The sequence below is a fragment of the Ochotona princeps genome, chromosome X (genome assembly GCF_030435755.1).
Source record: "Ochotona princeps isolate mOchPri1 chromosome X, mOchPri1.hap1, whole genome shotgun sequence".
Classification (NCBI taxonomy): domain Eukaryota; kingdom Metazoa; phylum Chordata; class Mammalia; order Lagomorpha; family Ochotonidae; genus Ochotona; species Ochotona princeps.
In genome coordinates this window covers 91,035,403-91,062,559 of record NC_080865.1, presented here as the reverse complement: position 1 = coordinate 91,062,559, position 27,157 = coordinate 91,035,403, and the positions used below count along the sequence as shown (strand labels likewise).

General features: G+C 38.4%; 1 protein-coding gene across 7 annotated transcripts in view; it reads left to right on the top strand.

Moving 5' to 3' along the window:
* The window catches only part of MBNL3 (muscleblind like splicing regulator 3), a 113,954-nt gene that overhangs the window by 27,179 nt on the left and 59,618 nt on the right, over positions 1–27,157 (top strand). For 6 of the 7 annotated variants that reach the window (XM_058658882.1, XM_004587711.2, XM_058658880.1 and 3 more), the window contains exon 2: positions 20,996–21,909. The exons of the other annotated variant lie outside the window; for it this stretch is intronic. In XM_058658882.1, the coding sequence (XP_058514865.1) occupies positions 21,733–21,909 (177 nt within the window). In that variant the 5' untranslated portion in view covers positions 20,996–21,732. The remainder of the gene's footprint in view (positions 1–20,995; positions 21,910–27,157) is intronic. 7 annotated transcript variants of the gene reach the window in all.

The following is a 27,157-nucleotide window of genomic DNA, read 5'->3' as shown; positions in this document are numbered from 1 at the left end:
TACTGCAAATATAGTGGACCTATTTGTCAAAAACCCACAACTAAGAATTTTATTTTTGCTTAATCATTACAAAAATATAATACGAATTTAAGGGAGATTAAGTATAAGAAAATGCATTCTTTAAAGGTTTAATGGAATATTCTATATGCCATTTAACAAGAAAAAATGAGGCCTGATATTTTGAAAAGAGTGCTGTCAAAAGTGATTGCTAGTAACTGATCATTAGTATTTTCATTAGTTGAATCTATTTTGTATGTTTACTGATTTTGGATATTAATTTATATTTTCATAAAACTGATAAGGAAAGTTATTTGTCATGTATTCATTTTCTGTATTCATAATGACATGCCACATTCTCATCCCTTAAAAAAGTGCAACCAACCTTTCTTAGGTACGGTAACGGATTAATCTTTCTCAATTCTGGAACCGAAACATGCAATATTCTATTCATTTTTATGAAAACCCACTCAATTTGTACATCTTTACTCTGTTAGGATTTGTGTGTGATACAATTTATTCAGCTGTGATAGTCTGTATATATCTTAAACCTGACAAAACTAGCAAAACCTGTAATTGCAAATGCATTTCTTAATTTATTTGGTGGAATATTATGTGATTTTTTTTCTTAAATTTTTGCAAAGTCAGCTTCTGTGGGACTGTTTAGTCTATGCTTAGAATTCTACTCTTTGCCTCTAGGTTCTGCCTGCTTATAAATTCTAAGCATGATGAAGGGAGAGGGCATCCCAGGCAAGGATAATAGTGAAATGTTTTTAAAGATTTGTTTATTTTTATTGGAAAGGCAGCTTTACAGAGAGAAGGAGAGACAGAAAGATCTTCCATCTGCTGATTCACTCCCCAAATGGCCGCAACAGCCGGAGCTGAGCCAGAGCTGAGCTATTGTGAAGCCAGGAGCTTCTCCCGGGTCTCCCACGCAGGTGCAGGGTCCCAAGGCTTTGGGTAATCCTCTACTACTTTTCATAAACATGGAACTTGATGGGAAGTGGAGCAGTCAGGACACGAACAAGTGCCCATATGATATCCTGGGGCATGCAAGGCGAGGACTTTAGCCACTAGGCTACAGTGCCGGGCCCAATTTCTGTTTTCTTTTGGACTTTGTTGCTTGGATTGGTACAAAAAGCTTATTTGCATCAAATAATAAAGATTATTTATTAACCAATGTAGCAGATTCCCAGAAGTTTTAGTTTGCTTTGAAACGGAAGCCACTGCTTTATTTCTTATGAGCTTTTCAAAGCATTGATTTCAGCTTTCTATTCAAATAGACGGAACTGTTTTTAAGTAGAGACAGAAGTGACTTCAGTTCTCATGAGCGCACACGCATATATTCATGACATGAACACTGAAAATTTAACTGAGGTAAGAGGAGAGAGAGAAACCCACACAGAGGGAGAAAAGGAAGAGACCAAGTTTGGTTGAGAAAGGAATTGATCGAAGTTGGCATTAAAACTTTCTCAAAGTTGTAGAACAAATTCAGATTTGTCAGAACTGAGCTCTTAAACTGGCTCTCTCACTGACTTTGTTACTGTAGGCAAAAAACCTATTGTCCATAGATCTGTTGTCTTCTCTGAAAAATTATGAAATAGACCTGAAGATTACCATTGCCCAATGGCGAGTTTGTAACTTCCATGTTAAAGTAAGAATGTGCAAGAATGTGTCTTAGCTTTTGGTCTGCTTGCGTTCATGACTGAACAACTCAGCAACCAATAAAAAGTGCAGGTCCTTACACATAATAGAAAAATCTAGGTCCATCCTTTTTCACTCCTGTATTTTTTTTAGAAATTTTATTTTTTAATAATAATTACGTGGTTGATCATGTTGGGAAGGATCGAGGTTTAGGAAAAATTGGGTGTACTCATTGCTTCCAAATTTCCTATTTCTTTTTGTTGTTCCTGAAGCAAGGGGAGAGACAAACGGGGAAACCACACATGACTTTCCACATGTCCCAGTGTCCAGGGATGAGGAACCGCTACCCCACATCGACCCAGAGTCTCAATGTGTATATATTCTGAGGGTTCTGTCCAGCTGGTTTGGATAGTTCTGAAATGCTGCCAATTCCACCGAATCAAGGATTATATCACCCTTCCAATGTCCATTGTCTCCATTCACCAAGATGTTTTAAGGTTATTGTTTGTTTGGGATAGTTGCCCAGTTAGTTTTGTTCTTCTGCTACAGCACCAAATGTGCTGCCATAGTCTCCTCTTATAACAGGGCCTGTGTCCACTGCTCCATCTTTTTCATTAAGGAGGACATGTTCTTGCAGGTGAGTCCAAGTACCCAGGCCAGGCGTCCCAAGGCCTGCCGAATCCCCCACCCCTGGGGCTCATAAACCCAGCGCCCACTTCACTGGTAGGCCCCAGGACCCAGGCCAGGCAACCTGAACCCCAGCAATCCCCAACCCCTGGGGCTCACGAACCTGACACCCACTTAGTAGGTGGGCCCCGGGACCGGGGCCAGATATTTTCAGAATGTGCTTCTAGAATGTAGTGCTTCACATTTGGGAAATTTTGGAAACTATGACACTTTGTCATTTATGTTCAAGGACTAGTGTAGTGATTATTTCTTTTGTTTGTGTACATATGGTGACTGTGAATTCTAATAAATATTACGTTTGGATAAGACAGTAGTTCAAGAGTTCACAACTTTTTTTTTCTTATAATTCTAGCAAGTTGTGATTATGAAGGAGGTAAGAATCAGAACTTAGTTGTATGCTGCCTCTAATAATTTGGAGATGTGAGATTATCTGCCTGGGAGTATCTTGTATGTATTTTATGGCATCCAAAGACCAAGTGCACTATATACATCACACACAAATTAGCAATGCGCTTCCTCCCTGCTACTATGATAAGATGTTACTGATTCATGACACCCTAGCCTTGTGTGATGACGTTAGGAGTTCTAGTCCCACTTTCCATCTAGTGTGACAGAAACCCAGTAAGGAGGCATACGCCACCTACTGGAACAGTTCCACACATTGTAAGGGAGGGCCACCAGTGTGAGAAGGTGCTTATTGTCCTATGATGTATCACTCCATAACTCCGTCCCCGCCCCATAGGTCCTTCCCTGAGGGGCGGGGGAGCAAATGAACTGCTTGCCTTTCTTTTTATTCGTCCCCAGAGTTTCTCATTTTGTAAATATTTATATAAAGAATTTGATGGCATTAGAGTAAATGGTAAATTATTCAATTTATTTTTAATTTTAGTCACTGAAAAATAATGGGATAAGGTTTGTCTGATTCTTTTTTCCATATCGAACAAGGAGAGTTCAGGTGACTTATTTCAGCAGCACTTAATTAGTGTTGACTTTGTACAAAACATTGTTGTAAGTGCTTTCTAAATATTAACTCATATCAATCTACAAAACAAGTCTGCGACATGTATACTAGTATTGACATGTTTGTTGATGACAAAACTGAAGTGCAGATTAAGATATGTTTCTAAAGTCTGTCAGCTTATTAGAGATGGAATTATGAACAACCTCTTCTGGCTCCAGAATACTGTTTTTAACTTCATTGCTATGCTAGGATATATTTTATAGGTTTTTTTAAAAAGAGCCATGATATTTATTTTCTCACTCTTTTGTTCATGTGAGCACTCAAGTGAAGTTTCCAATTTTTGGAAAAGTTTTATTTTTAATATTAAAATTAATCTTTTATTTTTAAAGGATCTGGAAAAGCTACTTCCCAAAGATCTGGGAAGGTACAGCTTTCATTTGTTCTGTTTTTACCACCTTGAAACAGTATACCTTTATTTTGATTTTATAAAACTTTTGTTCATGTAATTAACAGACATTGCCAATTTCTAGATAAGTTTGCTCCAGTCTCAAAGGATGCTGTTACATCAGCTCTGTGTTCTGTCGCTAGGGCAGCTGTTTGCTTTTTTCCACCCCGCTCCTTTGTACTCTCCCTCACTGAATATACTAAAGTGCTCACTTTGGCTAAAGTCAAGGCTAAAATTGCCAAGCAGATATCAACATCTGTGGACTTTTTTTTTTGGCGTTGACTTTATGGTGGTTTGAGGTCTCATACGATACCTGGTATCAGTTTGCTGATAGCTGGGATTTGGGGTTAGCTAAGTGCCTACCCATACATCAGGGTTTATAGAACTATCACATGTTTTATCCCTCCTCGGAAACAGATACTGAGATTAAATGTCTTGAGTAGCATAATACCACACAGAGACTTTCTTCACTCTTCTGAGCCTTTAGTTTCCTCATTTCTAAAATGAAGAAGAAAGAAGAAGAAGGAAGAGGAGGAAAAGGAGGAGGAAGAGACAGCCTGTTAAGTGTCAGGCAGCAGACTAGGTCCTACTCTGACGGAGTGCACAGGAAGAGATATGGAAGAGATATAAAACTACGATTAAACAGGCTAACACTGGAGAAGCTTGTCTGGACCTACGGGTCCCTTCTGCTAGGTGAAGTTAAGAAGCTTGCTGTGAAAGAATCAGTTAAATTTCTCCCCACTTTTTTTTTTTACTAGACACACATTTTATTTCCGGTCCCACAGAAGTACACCCCATAAATCTGTAAAAGACTAGAAATCAGTAAGAGATGGAAACACATTTTTTAAAATAAATCTGTGCTATATTCCTTTTTATACAAGTTTATCTAGTGTGTCATTAGAATTATAGTCTGCTACATTATTAAGGTACGTGAGAATAACCACTGTATCTAATATCTTGTGCCTAGTATCTAATATATATTTTGAAAGCAAATGAAGGAAAAATGGTCATTTAAGATGGTGCTTCTAAAAAGCCCATGGAGAGAGAAGTTAATTTTGTTGTGAAAAGATGTGAAATTGTACATTGTATTCATAGTATGCATTTTCATGAACGTTTGAAGCCCAACTATATATAAATATTCAGACTCATTATACATCTGAGAAGTTCAAATTTTATTTAATGAGTAACTATGGGAAGCTTGCTATCACTTTTATTATATAATATTCAAGCTGAGTTGTGTCAAACATTGTATGGGAGGAGGTAACAAAATATATCTAAAATTGCGATAGCAGTCAATTCAAAGTAGTGTTATTTTTGACTGCATTCATTCAATCTTCATCAGTTTGGACACAATGGTGGACAAGGAAACAACAACTCTAGCCCCATGCAGGAGTGATTGGAGATGAGGAAGAGGAGGTATCAGGTGGGAACATCCCAACAAGAAAAACTTCAGCTGCCTTCCTTGAGAAAGACATAGAGTTGAAGCATGGGAAGGCTCATGGAAGTTTGTTAGAGACAGAAAGAACTGCAGCTCAAGAGATAATTGTCAGGTGTGTGAGGAATGTGGTCCAAGAATAGATGGGTTCCAAATGGTACTGTTGACCTATTCGCCTTGTGGACCTAGACATAGCTTTTTTTAAAAAAAGGATTTATTTATTTTTATTTGAAAGGCAGAGCTATATATAAAGAAGGAAAGATACATAGAGATCTTCCATCTGCTAGTTCACTCCCCAAATGGCCAAAATACCTGGAGCTTGACCAGTATGAAGCCAAGAGTCAGGAGCATCCTCTGAGCCTCCCAGGTCATTATTATAAGGGAGTCGGATCAAAAGTAGAGCAACCAAGGCTCAAATTGGTGCCCTAATGGGATGCCGGTGCCACAGATGGAGGCTAATTCTGATACACTATGGTTCTGGTTCCCAACGTGTGTGTGTGTGTGGGGGGTTCCAAAATCATCTCATCATTCATTCATTCACTAAGGTAGTCTTCTGGAAATGCATTTGAAATTTTGATTATAAGATATGAATATGAAGGGCTGTACTGTATTTGTATTTGTTTCTACAACCTATGACTTTGTGGCGTTGAGTTAGTCCTTAATAAATGTTTCTCAGTGAATAGATTGATGGAAATATTAATTATTAATAACTACTATTGATGTACACTCAACTACTGGAGACATGCCATCTCTAAATGTTTTAGAGGCTTTCCTTTACCTGTCTGAAGATAATAAGCTAGAATTCTCAAAATCCATATCCCTCACTACATGTGTTATTTGATTTGACAAATTGATCATCTAACTTGGTCTTTTTGGTGGTTATTAATGCAAAAGTTGTTGCCTAAGGCTGGAGCACTTTTAATGGGACAAATGTTTACCAGCACATGTAATTGATAATATTATCTATATTAGAACCCTGGGAATTTAACCTCAATCATTTTGTCACTCTGAAGTGAAGAAGTTTGTATTTGCAGAGAACTCTATGAGCATTGGTGGGATTATATTGTTATTTTAAATAGGATCAAGGCGTTTGGTCTCCTTCAAGTATATATTGAATTACACGCCTGTCTAATTTAATCATTTGAATCATTGAGTATTTGGTGGTATACATGATATAATGCTCATTCTAATTTCCTTACCACTCCTGTAATGTGTAGGCACATGATTTTAAAGTGATAAACATCACATGGTAACTAAAGGGTAGGATTTCATCAGTTTGGGTGGACATTCCCTTCATCTCAATGCAGTTGTAAAGACTCTAAGTTACTATTTAAGTCCCTCTTCCTTTTTGCCGCACTTTCTTTTTGCCTCTCCTTTTTTTTCTTTTTTCTTTTTCTTTCTTTCTTTTTTTTTTTTTTTTTGCCAGGCCATTTCAACAGAGTTGATTGATTGGCATGACTCTCGATCTTGTGAGTCTTTCCACTTTCACCTCTGTTGCACTTTGATGTACAGACTCCCTTGACTTGAGCATCTCCTGGGAGTTCTATTTTCCACTCACTACTCAGATCTTGTCCAAAAACCCTCTTATGGTGAATTTTTTTTTGAATTTTGCCTTCTATTTTTGACTTTCATACTCCAGATTTTGAGGAGTAAGCTTATAAGTTAGAAACAGAAAGTTGAGGCCTTCGAGGTCCTGACAATCTTGTTGTTGTATTGTAATATTTTTAGTTTGTAAATCCTGGTTAAAAGTTTTCACTGAGACACCCAATTTTTATTTGAGGGGAGAAACTTTAGTATTGAAGGAGGTATTTGGTGTGCCCAAAGACGTTTATACTCCTCTTCTGCCAGCTGGATGCCAGATTTCTGGACCACGTGTTCTCCTGAAGGGGTGATTTTGAAACACAGTGTGTCAAGCATTTTCTCATTTACTTGTCAGGCATGCGTGAGAAGATACACTGAATTTGTAAGTTACTCGGGATTACCTGGCTTCCATGGATAGAGAGTAGTAAGCTTTTGGATTGTAATTGTAAGAAGTTGGGAAGAAAATTGAAAATATGAAGGTTTTTAAATTGTTGTCCATGACTATTGCGATTTCTGAGAACTTTAAATATTGAAAAATTTAACACAGCTATTCGATGACAGGGCTAGAATTGAAATTTTTGAGATAAGTTTTAGAAAGAAATTAAAATAGACTAACTTTGCTCCCTCATAGTGTCTGTTGGGGATGCATGAATGAGATAATGAATATAAAATACCTAGCACAGTGGCTGGAACACAATAGGAACTCCATAAATGTTAACTATTATTATCATAAAAAAAAGTTAATTACTAATCAGGATGCTGCCTTTAGAGTATATAATACAATGTTCTCAGCGAAGATAACTTGTCCTCCTCCTTGGTTTTTCATGGTTATTTCTAAAACATTGAGGTCACTCTTGGAATTTTTAATAAAATCCCAAGTATCCCCGTTAATTAAGATTAATATGGAGAATATTTTGCATGAAGCTCATTTAATCTGACCAGAGAATAGCAGGGGCAGTGAGATCTCTTGGTAGAAAAGGGGGAAAAGAGAGGACAAAGTCAAGAATTTGTCTAACAGAAGAAATGTTACTAGCTACTGTAAGCTTGGCTGTGCACAGGAGGGTCAGATGTTTGTAAGTGGGGAAACAAAGTCTGATTTTAACAGGTTTTATTTAGGGGAGAGAACCAGGTAGAGCATTATTTTAAAAAAAAGAGTTCAAAGTACAAACAGCCTGCAAGAGAAAAGTAGCTGGGACAAAACCAGGCTTCCACTGTCTGGAAGAGGATATCCCGAGATTCATGGTAAGGCAGAGGTCAGTAAATACTTGGCCATCTCAGAAGCAAAAGACTTCCTTGCCTCAGCAAATGGAAGTTCTAGAGGGCGCTCTTCCTGTTTACACTGCTGCAGGGATGCCTACACAGCCAGGAGTTAAGTTTTGACATTGAGCTGAGTTGTCAGTGAAACAAACTCACAGAAACAGGACAGTTAGGTTAAACTTTTGGGGATATGCTTGCCCGTCCTGACCATAGACTGCTGAAATATCAGCTATAATCAAATCAGATCATGAGCTCCTTATGTGTACAGAAAACATTTTAAGCATTTCAGCTCAAAAGATAAACTGTTTTGAGTCTGTGCAACATGAGGCTTATCAATACGTTACTTGGTCCCTCATGGACTTTGATAACCTCGTTATGAGCTCATTTTGAGTTATTTGAGGCATTTTTATATTTGCTGTGGACTTGATTGTTAATCCTTGCTTTTTAAGAACAGGAATCTGTATTTAAATTGTGTGCCTTGCAAAAGAGGGCAGATAAGCTATTTCTGTGTGCATTGTGGCAAACCAGAATTGAAATTGACAATGTTACTGTGTTGCTCCTAATGGAGATGATTATTAAATTATAGAGTTAAAATGTTGAATTCCAACCTTATGGTATCATTAAACCAATCTTCCTTCTAGCTCCCCTGTACTTTGGGGTGTTTGAAATCTTTCCATTGAGATTCGTTGAGACTCACCTGGGGAAATAGAAAACTATTCTATCTAGGCCACAAGATGACCTTATTAACAACAGTATTATACTTACACTTTGGGGGGATTAATACGGCTGTTGAGTATTTGTCCTAAATTTAGTTAGGATATATTTAAAAGACAGCCTATTTTACAGTACCTCTAACTTTTTTTGTATAGAAACACTTGTGATTCCCAATCCAGCAGAAAATAACTCTGGAATGGCAGGAGAAAACTGAAATCCTTACCTTAGAAGACTTAAAGGAAGTGTATTCTTTGGCCTGCATGAAGATTGGGAAATGGAAAACCAAGGCATATATCCTGTATGTGCTCCCAACATTTCACTCTTCAACACTTTACTAAATCTGCTAACTGTCCACTGAGCTCTAAGCAGTTGATTTACAGATATGTGTATTTCAGTCATGTGTGTGATGAAATAATGTTTTGGGAAGTAGTAACTTCGGGAATAAAGGGTTAGAAATCTTGTACACACTTTCACAGAAATTTTGCTTTCTAGATAGACTCTGTTCAACTCTATTAAACCGTTTGAAATCAGGAGACATTTTAGACTATCAACTTTTTTGGCCACAGAACTTTTTGTCTGTCCTTTCACTTGTTAAAACATTCCTAAAATGGAGTGAGGGCTGCATATTGAGACTGAGAATCTGAATTTATTGATTATATTGTCAGTGAAGAATTCAGATAAGCAATCCCTCACTGAATACCTACTAGGAACAATGATAAATTGCACCGCTAAATCACATAAAGGGTACTTTAGTTTCCCTGTTATATGACTCACATGTTTGATTATAGAGTCCCTTGGGCTGCTTGTATGTATTTAGAAGAGAAATAAAAATTTAGGAATAGCTTTTGATTATTACATTAAATTATATGTATATGTGTGTGTGTGTGTGTGTGCAAGTTTGTGCATGAGTTGGAGTGGGATAAGGGTGCACAGTGAATGTTCAATCAAATCTTACCAGAGCACACAGTGGCTTGGAAGACTCAGTTCAATTCAGTTTGTTCAATTCAATTGGATTCAGTTGGCACTTTAGCTAAGATGTTGGTCACAGCACTAGAACAGGAGTTTATAGGATTCCACTGCAGCAAAAGAAGTTACTGTTGGAATTTGGTCTCTGGAATGAACGTATTCTCTAAAAAGAAAAGCTAACCAAAAAAAAAAAAAAAAAACCTGTGGAAATTTCAACTTCTTAAAAACATTTTCGTCATAGAAATTAAAATCAAAAAACATTTTAGTCAATTTGAGAATAGGAATGGAGTTATATATCTGTTAAGGTTGGGGTCATTGATAAATGGGTAGACAGCAAAATAGAAATGCTTTTCAGTTTGTTTCTTAGTCTACTTTTCACTCTAGCCATACTTGAAGCGGAGAGAAACGCCAGCCTTTGTCCATTTCTCCTTGATCTTTTGTTCTTCCAGAGTATGGTTGGATCCACAGATTTTGATTATGTGATGTAAGTTCCTTAAATAAAACAATTTTTGAGAGGATAATCATTGTTAATAGTCTAAATTTTGGCCACCAAGCTTCTAGTTTGCTTGGAGTCCTTGGCAGTCATCTATTTCTGTAACAGATATACACTTTTTTGATTAATTTCCAGGCCTCCAGGAAGCACCCCCATGTTATTTCTCTTCCTCCCTAGAAACTTGGCATTCTAGCCAGGCCATGTGTGTACACCATCTTACAAATGCCGAGTGCCCAATCTGATATTCTCACTTTTATTCACATTGTTCCTCTTTTTAGGGATCTTCTCTTCTGCTCTCGCCTAGCTGCTTCTCCTTTTCAAGACCCAACTGTACTTGCTCTGAGAAAAACCCCTTGAATTATGCCAATCTTAATAACATTCTCTTCCTATCAATCTCATCTCATTTGTTGTGAATGTTACTGCATTTGCTCTGAAGGGGCTGCATTGCTTGCTTTTATTTCCTATATGTTGTTCTTACCTCCCCAGTGAAACAGGAGACATCTTGAGTGCAGAGTCAGTGCCTTGAAATTCTTTTAATTCTCTAGAAGCACCTGACACAGGTCTGTGCAAATAGTTGGCACACGATAAATGTTTGCTTATGGATTGATATTTTCCTGCATGAATGCTCTTAAAGGCCTTGCTTTTCTTTGTAACAAATATTTGTTGAGTGGATAAAATGAACAACGGCTAACATTTGTTTATTTTCTGCTCCGCTTCCATTCCCAGCTGCTACCACTCACTTGAATGGAGTAGTGAAGAAATAGGATTTTCTGTTGTTCACCTCTTCCCCAGCATCTAGATCACAGCTTGGGTAATATTAAATACCGGATAAATAATGAATTATCAAATATATATATATATATATATATCCGGTATTTAATATTACATATATACATACATGTATATACATATATACATATTGCATATATACACATATATATTACAGTGTTGTGACTTTCTTTCTTTCATTCTTTTTCTCTTTTTCTTCTTTTCTCATCTCGAATAGTTGCACATTATAGGACTAAAATGGCCAACTACATTAAGTTTCTCTTATGTTAAAGTGTAAATCCAGTTTTTGGTAAAAGACAATCTTTTCATGGCCCTGGAATTTCCGTCCCATACACATAAGGAAACATTTAACCAGAATTATTTAATAATAGCTATATTTAGTATCTGAGTTTTAAGTTGCTTTTCTGTTAAATTGGATTAACTTAAAGTATTTAACTGGTATTTATAAATAAGTTCTCATAATTTCACATATTATTTAAAAATAGACTCCTTTTAAAATAAGTGGATTCATTTGACAAACAATAACAATAATATCCATTGTTTGTGCTATGTTTAAAAGACAGACGCTGTAAGAACTCTATTTTCTCCTGTGACCATAAATGTGAGCTGAAAAATAGAATAACTTGATTTCCTTGATTTTTGAAAAGATATATGAATTTTGTTATCCTATGAGTACTGTGAAAAAAAATACAGATACTTTACAAAGAAAAACCTTAATGAAAAAGTCCTGCACACAGTCAAAATATCCTTATTTTTATGGCCTTTTTCCTTCCGTACTGAAGACTTGGATTCCAGAGGAAGCCTGTGAACTCCTGGTTTCCATCTGCAGTGCTGAGCATCTGAAGAATGTGTGGTGGTGACCCACTAACCAAAGCTCATGAGGCAAACAGAACCTCAAGTAAATTCGAAAACTGGAAGGCTTTTAAACCTTGTCAGTCTGCCAGTTCAAGCAGTGTGTGACAGGTGTGTCATATATTTGTTGAGCCAAAATAAATGGCCACAAGAAACTCAGAAGTAATACAGATGTAAGGGATATCTAAAATAGAAAACAGTGACTTCATTGTTTATTCAAAAGGTTGGTGAACACATGTAAAGGAATGCATCTTCACTTATTGTTCTAGGTACCGGTGTCTTTGTGATCTAGGATCATGCATTGTCAGTATGTCTAAGTGCCATGATGGCTTGAGGTAGGAAGACAAAAGAAAGAAGACAAGGACAGTGTGAAGGAAAACGGGGCAGAAGTAGCGCCTAATAGTGGCCTTGCAAGTATCTCTGGAAAAAGTTTAATGTTTCCACTAGATTACTTGAGTTAGCAGGAAATGTTTCTTTATTCTTTGGTTTTATCTTCAAGATAACTTTCAAGAGAAAATAAGTGAATTCTTAAAATCTTACTTTTTTCTTGAAGGATGTATTTAATAATGGGTGTAGTGTATATGTAATTTTACTTGCTTATTTTTAAAGTTTATATGTAAGAGTTACAGAGAGACTTAAGGAGAGAGAGAGAGAGAGAGAGAGAAATTGAGAGAAAGAGAGCAAGAGAAGAGAGAGAGAGAGGAGAGGAGAGGTCTTTCATCTGTTTGTTTTCTGCCCAGATGCTTGAAATGACTTGGGCTGAGCTAGGAGAAAACCAGCAGGCAGGTACAGAATCCAGGGAGTCCTGTGGAGTCTCCCACATGAATGGCAGGGGCCAAAACCTTGGTTATCTTCTGATTTCCCAGGCACATTAGCAAGAAACTGCATTTGAAATGGAGCAGTGGGGACCCAGCGCCTAGGCCTAGTGGCTAAAGTCCTCGCCTTTAACGCACCGGGATCCCATGTGGGCGCCGGTTCTAATCCCGCCAGCTCCACTTCCCATCCAGCTCCCTGCTTGTGGCCTGGGAAAGCAGTCGAGAACGGCCCAAAGCCTTGGGACCCTGCACCCGTGCGTGAGAGACCCGGAAGAGGTTCCTGGTTCCCAGCTTCAGATCAGCACAGCACTGGGCGTTGCGGCTCACTTGGGGAGTGAATCATCGGACGGAAGATCTTCCTCTCTGTCTCTGCTCCTCTCTGTATATCTGACTTTGTAATGAAAATAAAATAAATCTTAAAAAAAAAAAAAAGAAATGGAGTAGTGGGGACTTTTACTGGTACTGGTATGGAAAATCAAAATCCCAGGTGGTGGCTTGCTCTGCTGTAACACAATATCAATCCCTTTGACAATTTTAAAATGTACTTTTTTGAGTAAAATGATAATTTATTTTACTGTTTTTATATTCCTTTTGTAGATTATCAATTAACTAGCTTTTTTTTAACTGTTTACATATTGATCTCTTTATTTGGTGGGCCACTTCGCACTTGGCTATAATGTTAAAATACTTTGTCTCACTAAAGCTCAATAAGTAAGATGGTTTCTAGTTGTACCATATTTTTTTTTTTTTTGCAAAAGACAGGATTTCATTCTTTTGATGGCTGAATAATGTTTTCATAGTTCATGTATACCACATTTTCTTTATCCGTTCACCTATGGGTTGAGTCCATATCTTAGCTATCGTGAATTGTGCAATAATAAACATGGGAGTACAAATAACTTCGTCATATGCTGATTTCATTTTGTTTGGATAAATTCCCAGGAGTGGAATGCCTGAATCATATGGTAGGTTTATTTTCAGATCTCTGAGGAATCTCCATACTGTCTTCCATAATGGTTGCACTGGTTTATATCTCTACCAAAACGTCATGTGTTTTCTCTAATATGTGGCAGTTAATATAGAATACAAAAATGGGTAGGAATGAAGTGATCGTTTGGGGATATTATTGTTTTTAGCGTTTGTGGAACTGTGTTCTTCCTACTCTTTACTTGTTGAATATCATGTTTAGTGACAAACTAATTGTGAATATAAAGTTGATTAAAGTTATGTCTGCAAAAAGCTGCTGAAGAGAGGAGAGAGGAGAGGAAGATTGTGGGTCAGCAGTGGAGTAAGGAAGTGTGGTCATATTGGAATATCTTGGAATGCATGAAATCTGTTAATATTAACATTTTGACAATACTTTATCTCAAAAACTAAAAACAAGAAGGAAGAAGAGCTAGGGAGGAAGAAATGACTATCATATTACAACTATATGTATGAAATACATTGAATCTGTTCTTTATATTCCTATCAATTAACAGGAAAAAAGTATTGCAAAAAATTATAAGTTAAAAAATGAAATCAGTCTGAAAAGGGGCTTGCATTTTCTTTGTGTTATGGCTTATTTATGATTCTTATAGATGAGCATTAATGAAAAAAGCAAAAGGAACTCTTCTATTTTCAAGGAAGCATACTTAGGAAATGTTTCTCGTTCTGGCATTCTGTGGTTTCGCAGTTCAATTTCATCACATGCATTGTTAGGTAAAACACTCCAAAGATGAACCTAATACTCAGAGGTATAGACAGGAGTCATTTGTGCATTTCATGTTTTTATAAGATCTTGCTTTTATCATATGAGCAGGAATAAACCATTGTTTATGGACACAGAATGCACTGTATCTCAAAAATCCCAGTTATCCTTATTCTAACCTGAAAGCTTGAAGTGTGAGGAAATCTTCGACTTCACAGGTTCGGTGGATTCAAAACTGACACAAGTGGCCAAAGCTCACCCAGCCTAAATGGTGTTCAAATGACAAAACTCCTTCTTTACAGCATCATAATGCAACAAAAAGGTTCATGTTCAATTACCATTTTTTACTTCTTCTCATTATTATTATTATCATTTTATGATACAGTTCCATAGGCCTTGGGATTTCCCTTACCCCCCTCCCCAAGTCCCTTCTCCACACTGAGTTCCTCAATATTATTACTATAGTACAGTTTTTCATACACAGTCATATGTCCATCGTTACGGGCATGGACAATGGCAGAGAGTCCAGCATCCTATTGTCAAGATATAGTAAACAGTTCCATTGGGAGTCTACCTTTGGTCTGGAAATAGAGATGCATACTGCATTGTATCCTCACATCTGGATATGATAGTCTCCATTACACAATCAATATACATCCTCTTAAATGAAAAAACACAATACAAAATTAACAACAGGAAGAAAAACAGAAATTTACAATGCCATGAAGTTAAATAACATCTACTTGATATGATAGTCTCTATTACACAATTACTGTACCCCTTAAATAAAAAGCCACAAAGCAAAATCAACAACAGGCAAAAAAAAAGAAATTTAAAATTCCATGAAGTTAAATAACATGCTACTGAATGACTAACGAGTCACTGAAGAAATGAAAAAGAAAATCAAGAAGCTTCTTGAAGAAAATGATGCTACCGTATAATCTGAGTCAGTTAAAAATTTAATGAGAGTTTTGAAAAGATAAAACTAAAAAAAAAAAATCGAAATCTGTGAGATACAGTTTCTGCTGAGAGTTTCCAGTGAGAAGATGGAGTTAGCAAAGCTAAGACATATTCTCTACTTTTTAAGATTTTACAGCGTAATAGAGAGAAGATAGGGGGCCCAACAAGGCACAATGAGGAACAATGTGAAAGGCATGAAGAAGAGTGTGGGCCCTGCAGTCACACTGCCTGGGTCCTAACCATGGCTTGATTACCTACTGAAGTTATGCAAGGTTAATTATAATCTTTTTATGTTCATGTCCCTGTCTATGAGGACAGTATCATCATCTCCAAGAGAATCCACAGAGCGATAGCACAGTGTGAGTCATTTTCAGATGTTCTTAATTACTTCCTTCTGTGCATTAGTATTGAGTATTAAAAGTGTGCTTAAGTCACAGTACTAGATGCATCATTCTTGATGGATTAAAGGCTTGTATTAAAGTCAGAATGCCTTGTGTCCACTTCCAACCTTCAGGAACGCGACTCATTTCATTTCTCTGTACATTCAGTTTCTTTGTTTCAATGAACATACAGAGTTCCCTGGGAGCTCTGTGGGAGCGCAGATACAGCGCTCCGTGGGAACTCTGTGGGAGCGCAGACCTTAACAGCTTGGTTTAGGACCTAGAATGGCGCTGAGAGCACAGCAAATACTGCGTAAGTGTTGACTCAGCACAGCTCAGGGATGTTCTCGAAGTGCTAAGATATTTATCAGGAATGTGACTTCGAGGAAGAACCTTGATTACTCTGCAGAAATAATTGACCTTCCTTGTTTAAGTTTTCCAAGGCAGATAAGCAGTGGTCTCTACTGCATTCCTCTGCTTGGATCTACAGATGAGATTTGAAATATTTTGCCGGGAGTTAAGGCTCTGCCACTTAAAGCTTTATCACTTTAAATAAGTAATTTAACCTCTATGATCATCATTTCCTTCATTGAAATTTTTGGATTATCACCAAAGCCTTCAAATTTTAGTTTTGAGAGCTCTTAAGATCAATGAAACACAAGCATGTGTACACTGAAAACAAAAATAAGGTAAAAATGCACTAAGTGGCAACTTTGTGTTCTGCAGTAGAGGATCATAAATCATAAATGCAAAACTGTATTGCCATTCTTCAAATGTAAATAGGATAAAGCTGTATTATTCCCCCAAACAAAATTGTTCTTAAAAATCCAGGGGAAAAAAACAGGCACTACTTCTTCTCTCTCTTTCCCTCTCTCTCTCTCTCTCCCCCCCCCCCCACTCTTTTCTGCATTAGATGAGCAGGGTGGCATGGGAAAAATCCTCCCCACCTTCACACCAACTTCCTATAAGAGGTGTACTGAGTTTCTTCTGAGTTAGGGTTAGGGTTAGAGTATTTCCATTTCAAAGGAAGACATATGCTGACTAGAATTGCTTTGAGGAATTGGCCAGGCTCCCATCAGAGGTCACAGATGAAAAAGAAAAAGAAGAAGAAAAAGAAAAAAAATGAGAAAATTCCCATCTTCCATAAAATGTGTGGCCAAAGGCCAGTTCCTGCTTGCATTTTTCATTTGTGGAAGTTCAACACACAAAGTTATTATTTATTATCTGTTTCTATACCTTATGGACCTCTGCTAAAAAGTTTTTCCTCCTAACCTCATTGTTTATGTTCTGAACAAATCTTCAACATATATATATATATATATATATATATATATATATATATATATATATATAAAACATAGATAATATGTATATGTTTTATGTATTATGTTACACACACATATATGTGTGTATACATACATATTCCTCTTTTAGTTACATTCCTTCTACTGTTTTCAGACAAACTCTCTAAGAGTACTTCAAGAAGTTGATGGAAAATGGGATTAAAAGATCATTTTATTTTGCTACAAAATATTTTGGAATCCATGCAGTGTCTTCAATAAGTTCATGGAAGATATATATGAAAACACTATGCAAAACTCATAATTTAACTGCAGGATTCACTTTGAATATGTCTTTCAATGTAAATTTACCAACTCTTAGAGCATACTCTTTAGGAGCAGTTTTTATGCACTAGCCAATTACTAGTACTCATTTTCTCTTGAAATTCAACTCAGGAATATTAATGAGAAGAATTTATGTCTTGGGAGAACCTAGGAAAACTTTGGTCAATCCATAGCTCGTTAGACTTTTAGACTTTTTAAAAGTATTTTTAGTTGTTATATATAGGTTTTTTTTTTTTTAAGAAATAGCTTTAGGAAGTGACATTGTGGCACAGCGTGTGGCACCTCCTGCAGCCAGACCAAGATGGAGTTCCTGGCTCCTGGCTTCAACCTGGCCCAGTTCTAGCTGTTGCAGCCATCTAAGGAGTGGAACGGCAGATGAAAGATCTCTCTCTCTCTCTCTCTCTCTCCCCCGTGAAGCAACGCATTTCAAATAAGTAATAAAGCTTTTTAGAAGAACTAATAATTGCTTAATTGAGACATAATTCACATAGTATAGAATTCATCCTTTTGAAGTGTACATGTCAGTAAATAGATTGAATCTTTGACAAACAATTGTTCTGAACTGTAGGAGACTAAGTCCTCTTGGGCTTTGGGGACCCCGTCACTGGGTGTATTTATTTGAAGGTTGGATTTTCCTGTGTTGGGTGCTTCCTTTCCCATTTCTAATTGCTTTGTGACACATATGCTGACTCTCCTCATCCCTTCTCCTTACCCTGGGGAAAAAATAATGCATAAATCAGGACTTACCGATACTGAAAAAAAATGTGCAAATTTTATCACTATCTCATTCTAGAACAGTTGCATTGCCACTAAAGGCAACCTTATATCCATTAAGTAGTCACTCTGCTTTCTCCCCTTGCTCCAGCCCCTTGCAACCACTCAGCTACATTCTATCTCTGTTGATTTGGCTGTTATGAGTATATCATATAGAGTAAATCAGACAACATCTTAGCTTATTTCATTTACTGTAATGTCTTTGAAGTTCGTTTTGTAGGATGTGTCATAATGTCATTCCATTTTTTTAAGATTTATTTATTTTTATTGGAAGGGCAGATTTACAGAGAGCAGGAGAGACAAAGATTTTCTGTTCACTGGTTCACTCCCCAATGGTCTCAATGGCCAGGGCTGAGCCGATCTGAAACCAGGAGCCAGGAACCTATTCCAGGTCTCTCACGTGGGCTCAGGTCCTGAGGCTTTGGCCTATCCTTGACTGCTTTCCCAGGGTACAAGCAGGGAGCTGCATGGGAAGCGGAGCACCATGCACCCATATGGGATGCTTGCAGTTGAATGTGGTGGATTAGGCAGTTGAGCCATAGCACCAGCCCAGGTCTTTCCTTTTAATAACAAAATAATATTTCATTGTATGTATACAAAATATTTTGTTTATCCACTTATTGTTTGATGGACACTTTGGTCATAGCTATTGTGAATAATGTTACCATGAACAGTCCTGTGAAGGATTTTTGTTGTATACCTGCTTTCAATACAAAACATTTTGCGACAATGATTTGTCACAGCAGTTGCATTGTTTTTCATACCCACAGACTATGTACAAGAGTACCAATGTCTCCGATATTTTCTTACAACATAGACAGCCAAGTGATTGCGGCTCAGGACATTGTGCTTTTGATTTGAATTTCCTCTGTCAAGCTTGTTTTCATATAATAGTTTTATAGAGATCATTTGCCTGAAAACCTTAACCCTCTAGAGCACTAACTTACGTGCAAGTGAATGCAGAAGTGCCCCCACACTAGCAGTAAGAGCTGTAAGAACTTTGGGAGGAAAGCCTTGCACCCGCCTTTTAGGTCCATCACTCAATGGATAATTTGCTCAATATCCATCATTGGCTATTGGGCTTTCCAGAAGGAAACCAGAAAATCCACTATGGCAGATATTGTGATAATAAGAGAAGTGATAATTAACTGTCTGTACTGAAGGAAGAAAAGTAAAATACTTCCATGGATATTGATGACACTAAGTCTTTAACCAGAGACTAAACTACAATCAATTTTTTTTTCTAAGATAGCAAAGTTACGTATATTTTCGAAAGATTTTCTTAATGAACAACTCAAAAAAAAAAAAACATTTTATTTGCCTCTTGAGCTTTGTTGATTTTTTTTTCTATTTTTAATCCATTATTTGAAAGGCAGACATACAGAGAAAGATCTTTCATCTGGAGATTCATTCTCCCCCATGGCCATGATGATTAAGGCTAACCTGGATAGAAACCAGGATCCAGAAACTCCATCCAGGTCTCCCACATTGGTGGCAGGGGCCTTCAAAGTGCATTAGCCAGGAGCTGGATTAGAAGTGGAACAGTTGCGACTGTAAACTGGATATGTGATGCTGGCATCACTGGCAGTGTCTTAACTTGTAGTTTCACAACGCGGATCGTTATGCTTGATTTTTTGTGGACATTTAACTTCTAAATGGCATCTAAAAGAGAAAAAAATCAAGGGATATTGAATTTCATCTTGAGTACAGACATAAAAGTCATATTTTGTAAAGTAATTGAAAATGTTCAAAATTGAATATTTTCAAGAATTTGTTTTTTTGATGAAGTTAGCAATTAGTTGATTTTTCTGGTACTTATTTAGTGTTATGACAGTATGTGTTCATGTCCTGATGCCAGTAAATTAATCTGTCTATATCCCCAGATAATTTACATAAAATTTATTGGCTGACACATTGGATTAAGCTACAAACCTTAAGCATGTTTGATATTTATTTTTTATTGCGTTTATGGTGCTTTCTGCCTTTTTTTCTGAGTTGTTCAATTTCCCTTCATGGAGATATAAGACATCATACACAGAGAAAAATCCACTCGCTTTTCAAAGGATTATTTGTTCTTTATGTGGGGCACACTTTACACTTATATCCTCTACTTCTCAGGTAGTAGGCTTCCACCTCATTGTATGTGGTTATATTAGATTGTTGTCAACAGTTGTATTTCAAATGCTCATTCTAGTTACCTCTTAGAACAACTTAAATTGTCTTAGCAATTCCTGTTTTTTTGGGTTGGGGGAAGAGATCATCAAGATGTCAACCAGGCTATAGTGATTAAGCAGTTTGAAGAGACAGGTCTGGCAGGAAGGAGCAAATGCTGCAGTGCACTGGTTTAAGATGCTAGCATCCCAGCTTGGAGGGCCAAGTGCTCACTGCTCTCGTTCCCATCCAGCTCCCTGCTCATGGATGTGGGAAGGCAGTAGAAGATGGCTCAAGTGCTCGGGCCCTTGCCGCTGCTCCCTGCATGGGAGACTCAGATCCTTTTCTTCCTCTTTGTGTTATTCTACCTTTCAAAAAAAATAAATCTTTACGAAAATTTGTTTCTTAGCCTTTAGAAACCGAGGACACATAAGTGGATTATGAATACGTAAGAGGTGACCATGTTGTGCTATGGTGCTTTCTGGGCAGTGTACTCCAAAATGAATTTCTGCCCTGCACAAGAATTTGCCAAATGGGTTCTTACCCAGTCTCATTTGGTAACAACAAATCTAAGTGATTATTTCATTTCACAGTGTACTTTTACACTGGAAAGTTCCCCTGTCCTTGACAGTAGCTGACTGCAACACGTTGCATGGTCAGTGTCTAGATGTTTACTGTTTAATGGGGATATGGTTACTTAGCTCCCTAGTGTAGAGTTTAAACCAGAAGCCTGGCATTATTTTAGCTAATTTTATTTTATTTTTTATTTTTTTTTGCAGGTTTGGAAAAGTGCCTTTTCTGAACATTCTGCTGCTTGGATTCTACTCTAGAGCTGTCTCTTTATTAACCCCTCTGCCTGCCATACCCTTCCCCATTCCCTGCTCCCTGCCCCACAAAACCCGGTGTGCTTGTAGTTCATCACCAGCAATTTGTCCAGTTCCGGTTTTCTGTGATTCTCGATTTACTTAGTGATTTTCCCTCCTTTGGAGTTTGCAACACAACCTTTTTGGGGCTGGGACACCTCTCCGCAACCTTATTCGCTAAAGCTAGGAAATAGGGAGGAAAAGTTCCCTCCTCGCCAACCCCCCCCCCATCCTGAGATCATTTTGCAAATTGAAGGGCAGCCAGCAGCATATGCTTTCTGTAAGAGTAATTGAAAACATCAACTAGAGTGCACAGAATTCTTTTGAAAGTCTGCCAATTATTTGAAGTAAATTCGGCAAAGGAACACACTAAAACATTCAGTGTCTTAACCTTTACAGTTGCCTTCTTAGGAGTTGATCTCTAATTTGATTTTTAGATATTTGGATCCAACGTTTATTTTTATAATTGGCTTTTTGTTTGGCTAGACCAGATCGGAGTTAAGTGAAAATCTACATGCTGATAACCAGACATTTCACCAAAGCAACCTGCTAGCTCGTCATATTTAGCTTGCATTCATCTTTAATCCTTTAATAATCGGAGGTAACGAACATTGTCCTAAAGAGGGTACACTTGATTTTAATTTTCTTTCACTATGACGCCTGTCAATGTTGCCCTGATTCGTGATACCAAGTGGCTGACTTTAGAAGTCTGTAGAGAGTTTCAGAGAGGGACTTGCTCTCGAGCCGATGCAGATTGCAAGTTTGCCCATCCGCCAAGAGTTTGCCACGTGGAAAATGGTCGTGTGGTGGCCTGTTTTGATTCTCTAAAGGTGAGTCTTACCTGAATACACATCATTTGAATTTGTAGATTTCTATGCTTTGGAAGTTCCATGCTCTTTGAGAAAAACAAATAAATAGTGGCCTAGGAGTGGCCCATTCTATTTGTAATGTTATAAGACAGATGTAGGCTCTATGTTTGGGGCTAAAGCAGCCTAAAGCTCAGGCCACCAAAGCCCATTTATAAAAACAGGTGATCTTAAATACTAGCAATTCACTTGTGGTGGGAGTTAAGGGTTGCAGTGTTGCTTTCCTTTGCTTCTTTTGTGCTGGATGTATGCTTTGAATGCAGTGGTGATAATCCTCATTATCCATACAATCACAATGCTTTGGGCAAGCAACAGTTAACTTCCAAAGGATTGATCCAATCAGACTGCAAGTCAGACTGAGGGTGTAGAAGTTGAAAATCTCCGGATCCAGGAGGATAAGGATGGAATTTTAAAATGTCTCAGTTAAAATACGTTTCGAGCCTTTAGCTCCACTATATTTCTGCAAAGTTAGATTCATTTCATTTTATTCCTGAACGGCTGATTGACCACTTTCAGATATGTGAGTATGTCTTGTAAGAAAAACCCCTGTTGCCGAGGTCATGAACCCCAAATAATGTGTACTAAAGTATGAACAAAATATGAGGACAGATGCGGTATTGTGTAGAATAGGACATGTATGATTGCAGAAGAAGATGCACTAATTTTCATGTTTTATTCATGGTAATCCCTAAATTAAGGGTAGAGATGTACAAATTAAAGCAAAGAAGCAAAAAAAAAAAAGATAATAGATTCCTGGATTAATTAATAAGATTTGCTATGATGCATTCATGATTTTTACTTCAAAATCTATTGAAATGAATTAAGCTTAACAAGAATCTTTTCAATTTCTTGGTATTGTTTTACTCTCATCATGACCAATTTTACCTCATTAACATTTTTATTTATGGCTGCATTGGCTAACAGAGATGCATTCTGTCATGTGATGGCTTCCTCAGAAAACATTGTCTTGAGTGATCTATTAAGTAGTTCCTTGTGCTTAGTTTGCTGTTACTAGTCCTTAACGCAGACCATTGTAGATCAGGGATGGAAGTTTGTTATAAAGGGATTTTCCACTGTTGAAAGCCTTTGAGTTGCCTTGATTTGCAGCAGACATTGTACTTAAAGGGCTTTTGTTTTCACTTCAGTATCGTATAGCTACAGCTGTTTTATCTGCAATTCCTTTGTGCATTAGTTGAACCTACTGCTAGGGTACTGGTGAATACCTTGAACTGGAAACAGCCCTGGCCTAGTTGCAGGGGGAAGAGGCCTCGTTCATCCAGTCCAGAGAGGCTCATGCTGGGCCCTAGACACTTTACATATACGTTTCAGAAGACGAGGGGTATGATTCCAGCCCTGCTACTGTGCTTGACTGTCGGCTCTTCATCTCACAAAGCTTGGGGGACTGCATTTCTATCAGCTGGGCGATTCCTCCTCTACCCCACTTCGAAGATCACGGTGGTGAAAGCGATGAGAGCACACAAACAAAAACAGTGCGTTACCTCTAATAGCACTTAACTGAAGGGCCACTTGCTTACTATTAATTGTTTGTCTTAGAAGTTCTTAAAGAAAGTCCATTCAGTTAGAGTTTACTATTTAAAATTATAAAAAGGATTCTATTTAGTTAGGCTTTATTATTTAAAGTGCAAACTCATGTTCCAGATAGACACATCTAAATCTAACTGCCATGAGTGTCATACAGTTTCTTTAAATTAAGTGTTTCTGTTTCTATAGTTTATCCTCTCCTATAAGATTTCATGCAGGCTTTATAAATGCTGTGTTTCCAGGAATCATAGAATGCAGAAGGGGTTTGTGATCTTCCTAACTGTTTATACACTTCAAGTAAGTGCTCCCATAGAAAGGCAAAACGGTGCCATAAATTAAACACTGAAGAAAAGTGATGGCCCCAGCATCATAGCCTAGTAGCTAAAGTCCTTGCCTTGCATGCACCACAACCCAATATGGGTGCCAATTCTAGTCCTGGAAGCCTGCTTCCCATCCAGCTTCCCATCCAGCTTGTGACCTAGGAAAGCAGTCGAGGATGGCCCAAAGCCTTGGGACCCTGCACCCGCATGGGAGACCCAGGAGAAGCTCCGGGCTCCTAGCTTTGGGTTGGCTCAGTACTGGCTGTTGTGGCCACTTGAGTGAATCGACGAATGGAAGATCTTCCTCCCTGTCTCTCCTCCTCTCTGTATATCTAACTTTCCAATAAAAATAAATAAATCTTTAAAAAAAAAGAAAAATGATATGAAGGGTGACTGGATGTAAAACACATACTGTGTTAACACTTTGAGGCTTAGAAAATGCTTAATTCAGAGACTAAATAGATGATGGCTAATGAATATTAACAAGCCACTTGATTATTTATAATAAGATATCTACTCACTATCTACTGTTTTAAAATAATTTGTGCATTAGGTTAATAACTTGGTAGCCAGTCAGGCAAAATAAAGATGATTTGCATAATCCTTACATACTCAAATTTTAATGAAGAGCTTTATATTTCAAATATACAAAGCTTTTCAAACAATGATTTAATTTACCGTTTAGAAAGCGCATTCATCAGAGTTCAGTGTTTGTGCAAAGCTTTGTAATTTGCAGTCCTCTTTCATGCTATTTCTTATGCACGATATGCATGAAAGCTGCACCAAGCTGAAGGTGATTGACCTGTGTAGATTGTAGTCCTGTCATAATCTGGAGTACACAAACAACATCCCTCAGCGGTTACTGCGGCATTTGCTACCCTCTTGAGTTTGTACAATTGAAACATCATTGAAATTCATCTGTGCTTTCTTTTTCCATGAGCAGTGAAATAACTGAAGCAGTCATTTGATGAGTTTGGGGCTGCAGCTTTTGCTTTTCAATTGGTTGTGTGTGTGTGTGTGTGTGTGTGTGTGTGTGTATTCTATTAGTGCCATCTACCTACCACATAATGGTTCTTTGCCCTTCATAATAAATACAATAGATACAGTGTCTTATATTTACCTCATAATCACGGGGGGCAAGCTGCATGGCTGAGAGTGCTGAAGTGCCATGCCAATTATTCCATGAGTGCTGAGTGTTCAGGGGTGAAAATCGGACCATCTTTAGGTAGAGATCTACACGGTGCATCTCATAGATTGATTTCCAGTTGCATAGACGTCTCTCATGCCATATGGTTCACACTGGCTTTGGCTTAATTGCATTGTCTGCTTGGCACAATTTAAACTTAAAAGTTCCCTTCAGAATATTACCTGATGCATCCCATGATTGCTTGATATCATGGGCTACCAGTGAACTAGGTTTGTGTTTTTTTGTAAATATCACTTGCTTTAACAAAGAATAAAAAGTTTCAAACTGAATCAACCTTTGTGAGTGACCTGGCTAGATCTTCTGGCTCCAGCCTGGCCAAGTCCTGGCTGTTGGTGCCATCTAGGGAGTGAAGCAGCAGATGGAAGATCTGTCTCCCCCGCAAACTTTTTCAAATAAAGAAATAATGTTTAAAAGAACTTTATCCAAGACTCCACATGGGTGGCAGGGATCCAAGTACTTAAGGCATTGTGCACTCCCTTCTCAGGTGCGTTTGCAGGGAGCTAGATCAGAAGTGGCACAGCTGGGTCTGGAGCTGGGACTCTGGTGTATGATGCCAGTGACTCCAGGGGCAGCCTAAGCTGCTTCAGCACATTGCCAGATGAGCAGAGAATTTTAAATCTTTTTTTTCTCTAGAAAACGGGAAGGCAGAGGCCAAGAAAGATGTTCTCAGAATCCAAAGTTGTGATTCCATTACCTATCGAGACTCCTTTACATGTTGGCGTACACCCTTCCAAAATCTCTTTTTACTGCAACTTGTGAAGGAGTCATGGCTGACAAATACCTCCAGCTTCAGAAAGTGTCGTTTTTCCCATTAATGTTCCCCAGAGATGGGGTTTCTGAGGACTGTGTGACCAAGAGGAGACCCGCCCCCATCCTCTGCCTGCCCTGCTCTTAGCAGTAACCTGCCTTCACTGACTGTAAGCCCTGAAATAAGCCCGGTGGGGCCTGTGGCAGGAGTGGGTCTGGTTTTACCAGCCATGGGGTGTCTGCCCTTGGCCTCCCACCACTTGCATCCCCAAAGTCGCTCTTCCGGGAACACAGAATTCAGGCTGTGCCAACCTTTCAAATGAGATGATTCACGTGAGCCACCAAGCACATCAACAGCACCCACTAAGCGAATATTTACCACCCAGTCCATCGTTGGCAGCTCAAAATGTAAACCTAGCATTATGAACGGAAACCATTGAGTGCCAGATGGACACGCAGGTGAGCACCTTTAGTAACTTGCTTTGGGGGCCCGACGCAGTAGCCTAGACACTAAAGTACTCGCCTTGAATGTGCCAGGATCCCCTATGGATGCCAATTCTAATCCTGGCAGCCCTGCTTCCTATCCAGCTTCCTGCTTGTGACTTGGGAAAGCAGTCCAGGACGGCCCAAAGACTGGGACCCTGCATCCACGTTGGAGACCCGGAAGAGGCTCCTGGCTCCTGGCTTCAGATTGGCTTAGCTCCAGTTGTTGTGGCCACTTGGGGAGTGAATCAACGGAAGGAAAATCTTTCTCTGTCTCCTCCTCTCTGTATATCTAACTTTGCAAAATATATATATATATATATATATATATATATATATATATATATATATAAAATAACCTGCTCAGAGCGACAGAGATTTGTGAGCTCGCCAGCCGAGGCACAGGCAGCACCAGCAAAGGCTTTGCGGGGGAAAGAGGTGAAGACTATCTTAATAAACAAGGCTTCATCAAGCAAAGCACACACTGAAAGGCAGAGAGAGCTAAGCAAGGCGGCTAGACAGTAACCTGTACATCCACAGGGCCGCGATGAGGCCCACTGATTGGCTCCGTTGCAGTGCGAGAGCACACGTGGGAATCACGTGTGGGGCAGCCGCGTGGGAATCACACGTCTGAAATGTAGCACGGGCGGCACAGGTGTGTGTGGGGTGGGCAGATACAGGTGGCAGGCGGCTGCCAGGGTCATGGGCACTCCTGGCTACCGCCTGCTCCAGAGCGTGTTCACTTTCTTCTTCCTTACTCCCTTCTGCGTTATTGACATTTGTTTTTACAAGTGCGTTCCCTGATGATCACAGCTTGGCAAGGTTGTTTTGCACAGAGGTCAAGGTCGGGGGTGTACGTGAACAGGATTCCACTGATTCCACTGTTGGGGGCATGGGTTTGAGTAGCAGGATA